Below are 13,995 nucleotides of genomic sequence, written 5' to 3'. Positions count from 1 at the left end.
TAACTAATCTCTTGTAGTTTTTTTAATATATATATATATATATATATATATATATATATATATATATATATATATATATATATATAAAATACATGTTATTACAGTACATAAAGACAATTTACAGTTACTCACTAACCTCTTGTGGTTTATATATATATATATATATATATATATATATATATATATATATATATATATATATATATATATATATATATATACACATGTTATTACAGTACATAAGTACATAAAGTCGATTTATTTCATAATTCTACAGTAAAAACATTCCAAACTCACAGGGATAGTAGAGTAGAGTAGAGCACCCTGAACAGGAATCCAGTGAAAGATTTCACTAACCTCTTGTGGTTTTTCTAATATATATTTTAATAATATCCATATTATTATAGTATATAAGGTGTATTTTTAATAAATTAATAAATAAGATCGCGGGCTAGCGTGATGCCAGTTCACCGAAGACCACATAAAACTAAACTTACATTAATAATAAGAGAGTGGAGTGTTAGAACAAAAAAAAAACGCTGCTCGTGTTTTATAACGACTATTGTCAAATTATCATAAATATGACCGGCTAAAGAAAGAAGGAATTACGATCAGCATTTCAGGGTTCGAACGTGCAGCTGCCCAGTGTTTGGGTAGTGGCGCTTTCGCCCCGCCCCTTTTCCGTGACAACCAATCGGATAGAAGGATTCGGGATCGCTGTCAACAACTGGGAGAGGAAGTAAAGTGACAATTTAGTTTGCCGACTGCTCTCGGACACAATTTGTTTACAAGCGTCTGGCTGGAGATTCCCCTTTGGAATGCCAATGTCTTGGTGAGGGTTCTGAGAGACTTGCTTAATTGATAGCATGGCGCAAAGCTCCATTCACTCCCCGGAATGTGTTCTTATCAGTTGCCTTTATTTGTTAGAAGTTGTGAGCTAGCTAGTGCGCAGCTAACGACTGAGGGCAGGGTGAGATTCATCTGGTCGCTGTGTGTTTAAAATACGCCCAAAGCTTCGGATAAGATCGCTCCACTGGGTCCAGAGACTCCAGCCATGGATCCATTCGACAGTAAGAGTGCAGGTAAGACAAGAATGACGACACGATGAGACGCACACACTGAGGGCTAACTGTAGCAGGCCGGCTAATGACTAACGGGTCAGTAGCCGGCTGACAGTGACTTTAGCCCGAGGACACATGTTGACAGTTCTTTAGTTGTTGTTCGGGAATTCATTTTGCAGCAAAGGTGGTGGTTTATGAAGTGACGTTCTCGTGCTCAAACTTGACAGCACTTGTTATCTGCAATGTGTTTGCGCTTCAATGCTGCTGTGAAAAGGGCAACATGGTAAAACTGTATTGATGTCAGTTCTCTGGATCCGATGTGGGGGAGTGTATTGACGGTGTTATCACATATGACACTGGCGCATGATGTCAACACAAGCACGCCTTAATAAATGGCCCTTTTATGGACCAGAGAAGTGCCTGCCTATTCATCAATTTCACCCCCCACGCCCCCACATTACACGCATAGATGGACAATAGATAACGCATATTCTCTGTCAATGAGAAATTAAAATGAAACATACAAACATTACACATTCTCACGGCCATGAAACTAAAGGTGGTTTTCAAATGAATGCGACCGTTGTTGTAGAGAAACTCTTGAATGTTACTTGATAGTAAGTTTATTAACTCAATTTGATCCGTATAGTTAATGAGAAAGCAAGAGTGAGGATGCGTTGCACCACAGCCATTGTGGTATACAGAAGTGCAGACATAGACTTGTGCAACGTTTCACTGCGTTAACCATTATTGAATCAGGAAGTTGGAACATATCCGTGATTGTCTCCGAAACGAGGAAGTGGTGGTAATGTATGAGGTTAGATTAGGGCGACGGAGTGTCTCTTCTCAACGCTTGTGTCATTGGTTTTTGTAAAAACGACAAGTCTCGTCTAATGACCTGCTCGCCACCATGTGACTGCATCTCGTGACATTTGATTTTGTAAACAGTCTTTTGTTTTCCCTTAACGGTGATGGTCTTAGGGCGTATCCAGTACATTTATTTTAAACCTGTTGCCATACCTGTTCTGTCAAAAATGTCTGTGAGAAGAAACAGGGAAGTCAAGGGCTCCAGCTTGTATTTCTTTAAACAAAACAATGTTATGCACTGTAATCTGTTTCACTTGCTTTGCTGAAAACAGAGTGTGATTTTGGCCAAAGTTGTGGGCAATATCAAGATTTTTAAAGGTGCACACATCGTGTACAGTCGTTATATATGCTCCCCATATGGAAATTAAAAAATACGTATCCACTGCATTTGACCTCAATAATTTGGTTGGAACCTGATGGTTATTGTTACATTGTTACTGTGCACTATAGTAGGAGGAGTTTAATCCTAGCTAGGAAGGGAAAGAAAACCACACCAGTCAGTCGTTTTAGATTGCTGAGTTCAATATAAATTTCTCCAGAAGTTGATGTCTAAGTGTTGTTGCGCAGTTAGTTTCTCGTGTATACTTGTGTCAGACACAGTGGTGCTCAATATCTGTTGAAGAGATTTTCTCTAAATTATGCATTCATTGAGTTAGACCAATGAATGTTACATTAAAGTTTTTTTTTTCTCATAAGTGTAAGACCCAGTTTACAGTGATTTAATATTGAAAGAAACATGCATTTTTCTGCCTAAACCTTGTAGAGCGGGCCAACCTGCCGAGGAACATGATAGAGAACAGCATGTTTGAAGAAGAGCCTGATGTTGTGGATCTGGCCAAAGACTCAACGTCCACATTTCCGGTATGTCATTAATATTACATTTAGTCCAATGAAATAAGTAATTTGTTTTAAGCTGTTGTTTGTTTCTTTGCCCTCACAGACATTTGTAGAATATGATACTGCCCCTTCCACTCACTATAATTTCTTTACTCTTAAAGTTTTATAGGCGCGCAGACCCCCAGCACGACACCAGCTGTTATCTTCACGTGTTCTGTTGACTTTTCTTATCCGCTCCCTGCTTTTACTTCCTCATTTGAACCGCCTTTCTCTTCCCCTACTCTGCCTAAATCTGTCTTAAAAATATGAACAAACTTTTTTTTTTTACTGATCTCTGTGTACTGCTCACAAGGTGGTATTGTCCTGATAATTAAATATTAATTCTTTCACATCCTCTGGTTTTCTGTGTAGTTGTTTTGGTATCCTGCTCAATTTCATTCAGGATTTGGACCAAACACTAGTGACATTTTTTTTTCTTGCAGACATTTCCTGCACTGGACCCAGATGAGGCATCGTATGAGCCACGCAGCTCACGGTTGCTGGTGCGAGGCCTTGGCGAGAATGAAATGGATGAGGAGGAGGATGACTGCGAGTCATCGGCCCGTCTTTTGGGCATGTCTTTCATGAACCGCAGTGCTGCACACAGAACCAACTCCTCACCTTACTCCAGACAACCTCCTCCCAGGTATGAAATGAAAAAGAAACTCATTTCTTCACCACTATTTCAGCTCTGCCTCATACATGGGCAAAAATCTCGTCACATCACTAACAGTCGCTTCCCCTTTGTGGTCTGTCCTTCAAACAAACTCACCAGACTCCGTTATTATCCATTACGAAACGTTAGCTGAGCAACTGTTGGCTCATTTAAAGGATAATGTTTTCACTGAAGAGGTCCTTTTTTGTTCTCTGCTTGTCTTTCCAGCTCCTGTTCCAGACCCTCAGCCCGCACCATGGTTGTGTGCGTGTTGTTCTGGGTGATTGTGGCCTCTATGACCATGGTACTGTACTTCCTGCCTGGATGTACCTTCACTAAGGCAAGTTATTTTGAAGCCCAAAGAGATATGAAACTGTGAGGATCTTTGATGGATTGCAGAAGGTCATGTGTTTACCAGACTTTTATGGCTCTATATTGGTGCTTTTTCGTGTTTTCCTCACATTCTTCTCATGGGTTTCCTCCTCCTGTGCAAAATGATCAAGTTTGGATCCGATAGGCAGAGCTCCAGCGACCCATGACACCATCACAATAAATACATTTAGGGTGGTGCTTGTCCCCCACCCCACATTAGAAACACAGCGTAAGGGGCTACTTTTTAAATATAGCTGGGATCTTGCTTTTTTATAGGCTGATCTTCTACCCTGTCACAGGTTTATTTTGGTCATTCTTCCCATCCCACCTAGACTGCCTCCCAATGGCCCCTGCTTACGTTTCACTATTCATTACGTAGACGTAATATTTGGTTTGCAAACAAGGTTCCCTTAAAGGCTTTTTCCTAATTCATCTGCATTGTTTAATCTATGTTTACATGCATGTTTTCTCATTGAGCAGTGAAGAAGTGCTGTTCAGTGTTTGACTCGATGTTGTTTCTTTGGCAGGCGGGTTGCCGCAAACCAAACAGCACAGCTCCCGCAGAGACCGTCTACCCTTTGGCTTCTAATGGAGAATTGTTCCCGTGGGCTGAGTACAGACTTCCACGCAGCATTCGCCCACTCGACTACGAACTCACCTTGAGCCCTGACTTTGAATTCATGACCTTCAGTGGTCGCACGGTTATAAATATACTGGTCCTTCACAACACCAAGCGTGTCGTCCTGCACAGTGCTGATCACAATTTCACCAAAGCTACCTTTCAGGTCAGTGATGCGATTAAATGTGCTGTTGTGGTCAACAATTTAGATCTGTATTTTAAAAAAATTCTGCAGATGACATCTTTATGTTGGAGGATGGAATATGACGACAAAAAATTCGAGCTGTAGATGACTGTAGTTTAACTGTGAGTGTGGCTGTGTCTTGAATTGATTAACCTTCGAATTTATTTTGAAAGATAAACACTGGTGCTACAGTTTCTCAAGTTGCCATAATTGAGGACTTTTGTTCATATTTTCCTTCATTAAAACTTTCTAAGAATGGATTTTGTTGCTCCTCTGCAGGTGGAAGACGGGCGTCCAAGTGACGTTTCTATACTTGTGTACAAGCCCAAACAGCAAATTGCCATCAAGATCCCTGAAGAGCTGAAGACAGGACAGCGTTGTGTGTTGACTCTGGAATATGTTGCCCATCTGTCAAATGCATACGATGGGTTCTACAACAGCTCCTACACAGATAAGGACGGAATAAGAAGGTAAATTGGCTTCATCTTGTGCCCTTTAAGACTATAAATGAAATAAAACACAAATAACCAGAAACGACTGAAGGTGAATTTGTCATCATAGAGCTCTTCATTCAATCGCCATTCAGGTTTCATATGTCTTACCTCTCCGCAGGGTTCTTGCTGCCACCCAGTTTGAGCCGCTGTATGCAAGAAAAGCCTTCCCATGTTTCGATGAGCCTTCGTTCAAAGCCACATTTTTTATTAAACTCCAGAGAAAACCAAATTACATGGCTCTTTCCAACATGCCTAAGGTACTTTTAATGTTTGTAACCAATGATTCTATCAATTTTTCCATCTTGTTTAAGGAGACTTAATTTGTTCTGACTGAGCCCTTTGTTATCACTTTCTTCAGAAACGTACGGATCCTGAAAATCTTTAATTATTTTGGTTGTAAAATCGGTGCTTTCTTTTCATGCCAGGCTAAAACGACCAAACTCCCCAATGGACTGGTGCAGGACGAGTTTGAGAAGTCGAGTGTCAACATGAGCACCTACCTGGTGGCATTTATTGTCGGTAACTTCACTCCAGTGAGCACCAACGTCTCTGACACACTGGTGAGTTTATTACTCCGAAACGTGTATTATAGTGGGTTCGTCGTGGGGCTCTCTGATCTGATGGTTGACTACGTTGGAGCTCCCACACTCTTCGTTCGCCCCTCTGTCTTGGCTTACTAACCACAATAACCTCTTCCGTTGCGGTAGCTTGTGCTGCCAATTTGGCATTTAGTCCATTAGTAGTGACTCTATTCATGCTGGAAAGAGCCGATCACCTACAAAAACGAAAACAATCTGCTAGTAGTTGAAGAAGGTCATAGCCCAGGGTTTCCGTTACACGTTAAGCCGCTTAAAGAGCTGCCACGCCATCATAAAAATGTTCTCTTTTTTTATAGATGAAATGGAAACATTAAAAGAAACACAACACGTAACATCATGGAGGTGGACATGAGCATGACTCTTTTCAGTGTACAGTATTATTCAGGGGAAAAATGCCTGAAGTCCATTACTTACTGAACTCAAGTTACCGCTTCTTGATTGGCTGTGTTCTGTGTTTTTTGTTTCTTTGTATTTTGGGGTGAGAGGGCCCCCACCACAGTTTCAAAAATAATCCTGGTGAAAACCCTGCAGCCTGACACAGTTGCACTCAAGGTTTCATGTTGTCCAATGTGATACATTCAGTGCAAAATACAGTAACGTCTGTTTTCCTGATAACATACCGTTACGTTTTTGGTGCCCGTCAAAGAAAGGGTGCAGTTGAGAAGTAGTACATTGAAATGAAATATTTTAATGTTAAAGATGTAAATACTTACAAATCAGTCCCTGTCATGCAGTTTTCTTTTTTGTTGAGGTGAAAAATGTGATATTGATTTGAGATACACCAGATAACACACCTATCTGATATTGCCTGGAAGTGCTGATCTAGGAATAAGCAACGTACTTCCTCTGTCCGTATTGGGTTCTGCCCAAGATACAGTGTTTTATTTATTTATTTGTTTTGGTCAAATGACAGAAGTGTTTGAGTCTTTCACCTTATACCTTCAGCGATGCATGTTTTGGTCTGTCACAGGTGTCTGTGTACGCCGTCCCAGAGAAGAAGGAGCACACCGAGTACGCCCTGGAAACTGCTTCAAAATTGTTGGCATATTACAATGACTTCTTTCAAATTAACTATCCTCTCAAAAAGCTTGGTGAGTGTTTTAAATCCTGAAATACAGTACAGGCCAAAAGTTTGGACACACCTCTCATTCAATGTGCTTTCTTCATTTCCACTGTTCTCACTGAAGGCATAAAAACTATAAATGAGCACACATGGAATTATGGAGTAAACAAAGCAGTGTGTCATTACTCAAAACACGTTTCATATTTTAGGTTCTTCACAACAGCCAGTCTTTGCTTTGATGACTACTTTGCTCACTCTCTGCATTCTGGCCATGAGCTTCATGATGTAGTCACCTGATAAGGTTTTCCAACGTGTGACTCCATCAGGAAACTCATTAAGAAGGACAGAGGTTTGCAGCGCTGCCAACAAAGCAAAAGGTGGCTACTTTGATGAATTATTCCAGATTTATTTCCTTGCTGTTTCTTTCTTTGCTTTCATAATTCCATATGTCCTGCCTCATACAGTGTATTTGATGTCTTCAATATGCATCTACACTGCAGAAAGTAGTAAAAATGAAGAAAAAAAGCACTGACTCAGAAGGCGTGTCCAAACTTTTGGCATGTACTGTACAGTATGTGTTTTTTAGTGGTTATTTATGATGAATTAATTACAACAAAAAAGTGTTAAAACATTAAAGCATTTAATTGTTTTAATTTAATTTAATTTAAGAGTTTGCTCTCCAGACAACAGGGAACCTTTGTAAGTGCAGGAGTTCCTGGTCCACAGATCACACTGACGCACAAGACACGTGGCAGCTAGGATGATAACAACAACAACAAACATGGAGGAATCCCTGAACAAAAGCAAACAAAAGCATCTGTTTGCTTTTGTTCAGGGATGTTTTTCACTACACAATGGCCAGGGTTTCCACTACTCTGAATGTACTTGAAATTCTTATAAAATTGAAATTCTTATACAAATATTTTCAAGACATTAAAAGAGCTTTAGTTTAAATAAGGTGATATAAAAACTTGAATATAGCCACCATCGCGATTTATTTTGCCATTGTCCAACTGATGCAAAATAAACAATATTTTGTTGTTTAAATGTATGTATGGATCCATCATTTGATTAGATCGCATCCCACTCCTAGTGTTTTTTTTCTGAGTCATTTGTTTTTGCTTTGTCAGACTTGGTTGCTATTCCTGACTTCCTGGCCGGGGCAATGGAGAACTGGGGTCTGATAACTTTCCGGGAGACCAGCCTGCTGGTGGGAAAGCAGTCGTCTCCTATGGAGAAACAAGTGGTGGCCTCGGTGGTCGCACATGAGCTGGCTCACCAGGTACTTCTACAAACACGGCATGAACATGAAAGTGAGACCCTAACAATGAGCCTGTCGTGTGGCGCAGTGGTTCGGGAACTTGGTGACGATGAGCTGGTGGAACGACCTGTGGCTCAATGAAGGCTTCGCCACGTTCATGCAGTACGCGTCTCTGCAGGCAGTTCTGCCACAGCTGGACATCGTGAGTCAAAACTTGGGATGAGTGCGCATAGATTTTGTGTGAATCTAAATTTGTGTTTTAGGGTAACTTGTTCCTGGCGGTGAGATTCCGAGCTATGGACAAAGACGCACTCATCTCCTCTCATGCTGTGTCGACGGAGGTTGATTCACCTGAGCAAGTGGAAGAGATGTTTGACTCCGTCTCCTATGAGAAGGCAGGTGCAGTCCAGGTTGAAAATTTTAGAGTGCTGATATACGTCTGTCCTGCAGGGGGCGTCTATTCTCCTCATGCTGAACGCGTCTCTGCCTGGAGAGCAACAATTCCGAAAGGGTATTATTCATTACCTGAACCAGTTCAGTGGGTTGAACACAGAGACGGAGGACTTGTGGAACTGCCTCACGCAGGTGGGAATTTGAACCTTAAATATGAGGTCTTTCTGCGGCGTGATGCTGAAGCTTTGGCCCTCAGGTGGACGTTTCAGGGCAGCACCAGAATGTGTCCGAGATGATGACATCATGGACGTCACAGAAAGGCTTCCCTCTAGTTACCGTCAGCCGAAAAGGTGATCAGGTGACCTTCACTCAAGAGCACTTCCTCTTGAGCACGTCTGAGAACGACACACAATCCACCAGGTATTTCACCCTAATCTCCTTGAACTTTTTGCTGATATGCAGCGGAAGTTATTCTCACTTTCTCCTCAGCCTCTGGAATATTCCAGTGACGTACGTGAACGACAGCTGCAGTGTGGCCGCTCACTGCAGGCAGGTCTTCACTCTAAAGACCAAGTCAGGTAAAAGTGCTGCGCCATGCTGGCGACGTTGAGAAGGTTCTGAAGATCTCCTGATGTTTCAGGGTCTCTCAAGGTGCCTGAGAGTGTTAAATGGCTGAAGTTGAACTACAGAAACTCTGGTTTTTATATCGTCGACTACGGAGTGGACGGTTGGGTTGCACTCATGAAAGCTCTGTCCAGCGACATCAACGTCCTCACACCAGAGGATCGGGCCGCACTCATTCACAACCTCTTCGCTCTCTCCAGGTAGACCCGTCTTTTTCCAGCCGATTTGTGTTTGGCTGTACAGCTGTCTTCCCTAGTTTTCTGCTCGCTTCACAGGCTTGGCCGTGTGACTTTCCGTCACGTACTGCAGCTCCTCAAATCCATGGACAGTGAGAGCGAGAGCAGCCCTGTGACTGAGGCGCTGCTGCAGCTCAACAGAATCTTCCAACTGCTCGACAAGCGTCAGGAGCAGAGACTCGTGGGCCGCATGAAGGTACTCCTCACGCCTGCAGGCTCGGAAGTATTTGAAAGAAACATCCGTCTTTGTTCGCTCAAGACTCTCACTGTGCAATCCAGACTGGTTTTAGCTATTATTCTATATAAGGTGACCTTACTCAGATTTTGGAGTGCGCCACATGACACCAATGATTGAATTAAGCGGGTCTTATTTGAGCACATGGCTCCAGTTTAAGGCTCTCACTTGTGGCCAAGACCTTGGTGATACTGGACATGTTTTTAAGGAATGCTTAGCCTGAGATGGACGCCAGAAATGTATTTGAGGTCTATTTTTTTCACGTGTTGCGCGTGGTGGCAGTTGGTGTCGGATGTGGCTTTTTTTTGACCTGATCGCCAGGGGGAGCTACAGATTTGAAAGCTGATACATTACATTGATGCATTTTAAGTTACAGGCTTAGACACGTGCTTCCACATGAGTCCTAACACAAGTGTTCCGCTTCTGCTCATCTGACAGGCGTATATCATGCTGCGCTTTGGCAGCCTGATGAACAGCCAGACTTGGGTGGCGGAGGAGAGCGTTTCCAAACAGGAGCTGCGCTCGGCTCTCCTGGAGACAGCCTGTCGCCTAGAGGACACCAAGTGCACACAGCAAGCCAAGGCTCTGTTTAAGCAGTACGTGGAGTCCAACGGAACCTTCAGGTACAGTAGGTGGTGCTCATTGACATTTAAGAAATCTGCTTCTCTGCTGTGACCAGGCCTTCTGTGTGTTAAGTCCGATGGTGTCATGTATATGAACTTCCCTCCTGCAGGATTCCTGGAGACCTACAGAGAGTGGTGTTCTCCGTGGCTGCTCAGTCCAGAGAGGACTGGGCCACTTTACTCACCCTGTATTCTCACGCCACCTACGACACTGAGAAGAGACAGATGCTGTTGGGCCTGGCCTCCACTCAGGACACGCGCAGCATCGCCTGGTGCGTTCAGCTACCAGTCGTTGCCTTCTTTTCTGCTCATCTCTCATCACTGTTTCTGTCGTGAGCCAGGATCCTGAGGGCCGGCCTGAAGGGGGACCAGATCCAGACCCAGGAGCTCCCCCTGGTCATCAATGTGGTGTGTAAAGGGTTTGCTGGATACTTGTTTGCGTGGGATTTCATCCAGGAGAACTGGGATCAGCTGCTGGCCAAGTGAGCCCACATGAGAGGGAACTTCACACCAAATATGAAGCCATTTTAACATCACTCTTGTCTTCTCTGAGGTTTCCTGTTGGGTCTTTTGCCATCCAGAGTATCGTCAAGTCCACCACGTCCCAATTCTCCACGCAGTCGCATCTCACCCAGGTATGTTTGCAGTTCTGTCCCGGTACATTGATTTTAAGTTGCTTTATTTGAATATATTAAACCCTATAAAAGAAAATATGATGTAAGATATGTAAAATAAAAGGATGCTTGACCACGTCACAGTGTCCCGGCAGCTCTCCCTTCTGCACTGAGACAAAAATGTTGTCCTCTTTCCCAGGTGGAGAACTTCTTCTCCAACCTGAAGGAGCGCGGCTCTCAGATGAGAAGCGTCCAGGAAGCTTTACAGACCATCAAGCTCAACCAGCGCTGGATGCAGAGGAACATACCGTCACTCATGAACTGGCTCTAGGAGAGAGAAGTCATTCAGGTTTTCATCATGTCACCAAGACAACAGCAACGTTTGCACTACTTAAAGGACTGTGCTCCTGGTCCGAGTCCCACCACCTCCACCCTCCGGCTGGATCGACAGGAAGACACTGACTCAGGTGGCGTCATGGTTCCTCAGGTTGGTTCTGATCGGGATGCTGGGAGAAGGATATCAGACTGAAACTCTTCATGCTGTTGACCCAACCTCAACTGACAATCTTTGGCTAGCAGAGCTTAAATGTCTTCATCAGAGCTTGTTCACCATTAGGCGTTTGTCCGGAACAGACTGTGTGTGTTGTCTTTAATCAAACAGCGATGGTACTCTATTTATGAAGCCTTGAATTGCTTTGAATACCAAACTCCTACTGAATGTACTGACAAACCTTCCCACTGTGTACACTAGATGGCGCCCTGTGCAGTAGGAAGAGTGGTTCAGAGCTGCTCCCGCTTCTGCACACTTTACCTCCGGACCGCTCCGCTATTTTTACATTTGAATCTCTATTTTAATGTCTGCGCATGTCCCTCTGCTGTTACTGGAGGTTTTTATTACCATCCCGATATTTGAAGAAGCTACTCCCTCTGTACATAAGTGTAAAAAAGATTTTGATTCAAACTTTATTCTGTGATTCACAGCCAGGCTGAGCGTTGCTCACGTGTTTCCTCTGAGGATGAGCGGTTACATTGCTATTTATTTAAAAACTTGACAGAAGGGTTTTTCCTAAAATGTGTTGTCGGTGTTGACAGACCACAGATTTGTTACTTTTCCGTGTTCCGCTCGCAGCCCGTCTTGACGTTGAGCCTGACATGACTGTGAGAGTGTGTTACTCTTCCAGCTGTTTAGATAATAACCAGCACGTTACAGAGTTGTAAGCTTTCACTCTTCAGGTTGTTCTGTCCACTCCAGTGATGCCACCGGTTAATTCAGTCAATAAAGAATGAAACGAGGTTGGAGCCACGTTTGCTTTCTGTGTCACCTTGTCTTTGCTCCAGCTGTTCTGCTCTCCAGGTTCAATGAAAGAGTCATTTTGGCTCATTTTCAGAGCCCCATGACTTTGAATGTCTTTAATATGATTCTTTTACGATCTTAGTTCCCACTCTTGCCTCCAAATCTCCACCTCAAAAGACACTCTTGAGATTTAACCTATTTAACCTTCACAATTTGGTTCCTGCTCCAAAGTACCGTACATTCATTACACACTCATTGGCTCTTGTATTTAAAAAATCATTACACACACAAACGTATGTAATTTGTCATTTTAATGGTTTGTAATATATATATATATATATATATATATATATATATATATATATATATATATATATATATATATATATATATATATTCTAATGAAATGGAATATTTTTATCCTTCCTTCCATTGAATCTTTAATGGTTCATTTCGTCCTTTTTTTCATTTGGCCTTGTCATTTTTTTTTTCTGTCAGGTTTCTTAGTCATTGCTGCCTTTCTTTTGGCATAGTGGCCCCTCTGATGCCACCAGGGTCCTCCGCTCACTCAAAACACTTGTGAGGCCCATTGGCTTCCAGTGTGTCTGTCACGTTTGGAATGCACCTTTAGGGTTTGTCCTGACCCATGAGGTCTGCCTGGGAAACACCCTCCTTCTCCCCGCCCTGAGCTCTTGGTGGTGAACTCCTCCACAGAGGTTTTGGCGTCTCCAGTTGTTCCTCTTCTGGTGTGAAGAAATTGATCAAAAACATTTTTAATCTTCACACCGCCTTGATTCTGACCTCTATCAGGAGTTTCTCTGTGTATGTTGTGTCAGCATTCGTCTCTGCGACACAATATTTTGGGGCATCTTGTGATGAAATACCAACATAAAACATACGCATGACTCTTGAGGAAGTCCATTTCTACATTTTTTTCTTTCCTAATCTTTTGTCCAAATTAAAGTTGAGGTGAAAACTGACATGAAAACACAGATGTATTTCACTGACGATTCTTTGGCGGAATCTTTTGAGTCCGCGTGCCTGTGTGGGCGTCCTCTGGGCTCCTGGTTTCACAGTGAGACGACCACATTATCTGTGTTTGTGTGTGTGAGAGAGAACTGCTCCTAGCAGCTTCAATAGACTACAACCTTTCCGACCCTTCATGTGTCAAACTCCAGGTCTGGGGGCCAAACCCAGCCCTCCAAGACATTTAGGGCAGCCCATGGGTGATTTTCCATGAGATTAAATTCTAATTCAATCCTAACTCCAGCGCTTGTTGATAATCAAGAAGATCAGAATTTTAGAATCTTGTCTCTCAGCGTCTGGTTGTCACTCGTGGCTATGGTCCAGTTATCCAGGAACTTTCAAACACTGCTATACCAATGTAGACACACATTGTAAATATCTGTATGTTTCAAAAGTGTTTTTGATGTTTTATAGTAGCTTCCCAGAAATAAGAAGCATTTGATATTGCTATCTGCTTTAGACTTGTTTCTCCTGTTGGCAGCACTTTTTCAGCCTGAAACTGAGACTGAGTTTTCAAAAACGTGGGTTACAGAGGAAATACATGGATTATGCCTCATGGGGATCAATTCCTGACAAAACACTGTCCTCGCGGGGACCTTATGTCTTCATGCGGATCTTTTGCCGGCCCCACACAGGTCCAAACCTCAACTTGGGGATGGAGACTTCAAAATAAATGGGACTCCTCAGGCGACACGCGTGGTGACTCTGGCATGTTATCAAGCAAGTAAACCATATCTGATGTTCCTTCACTTTATTTTTTTTAAATTCATGTTTACCAGGTCAGGTGCATAGGCGGAGCCGGGGAAAGCGTCACATATGCTGAAAACACGTGAGTGACAAGTTAAATCAAGTGAATATATCTTATATATATTCACCAAAATGAAGAGAAATCTTTAAGT

The 13,995-nt window shown here is 42.8% G+C and overlaps 1 protein-coding gene across 2 annotated transcripts; it reads left to right on the top strand.

Moving 5' to 3' along the window:
• Positions 1 to 730: 730 nt before the first annotated feature.
• lnpep (leucyl/cystinyl aminopeptidase) lies at positions 731 to 12,070 on the top strand. Of its 2 annotated transcripts, none has more exons than XM_053871211.1 (22): positions 731 to 1,082; positions 2,692 to 2,789; positions 3,248 to 3,450; positions 3,688 to 3,799; positions 4,359 to 4,616; positions 4,914 to 5,104; positions 5,247 to 5,385; positions 5,554 to 5,688; positions 6,698 to 6,818; positions 7,921 to 8,072; positions 8,140 to 8,253; positions 8,315 to 8,446; positions 8,502 to 8,636; positions 8,701 to 8,864; positions 8,934 to 9,022; positions 9,085 to 9,268; positions 9,344 to 9,500; positions 9,978 to 10,162; positions 10,273 to 10,434; positions 10,504 to 10,644; positions 10,716 to 10,797; positions 10,976 to 12,070. In XM_053871211.1, exons 1-22 carry the CDS (start codon positions 1,055 to 1,057, stop codon positions 11,105 to 11,107), a joined length of 3,114 nt encoding a protein of 1,037 aa, XP_053727186.1. In that variant the 5' UTR covers positions 731 to 1,054; the 3' UTR covers positions 11,108 to 12,070. The 2 variants fall into 2 exon arrangements, with proteins under 2 accessions (XP_053727186.1, XP_053727185.1); XM_053871210.1 differs by having other exon boundaries at positions 8,913 to 9,022.
• The last annotated feature ends 1,925 nt before the right edge of the window (positions 12,071 to 13,995 follow it).

This window comes from Synchiropus splendidus, chromosome 7, assembly GCF_027744825.2.
Source record: "Synchiropus splendidus isolate RoL2022-P1 chromosome 7, RoL_Sspl_1.0, whole genome shotgun sequence".
Classification (NCBI taxonomy): Eukaryota; Metazoa; Chordata; class Actinopteri; order Syngnathiformes; family Callionymidae; genus Synchiropus; species Synchiropus splendidus.
The sequence above is the reverse complement of the archived record's forward strand: the minus strand, read 5'-3'. Positions and strand labels throughout refer to the sequence as shown.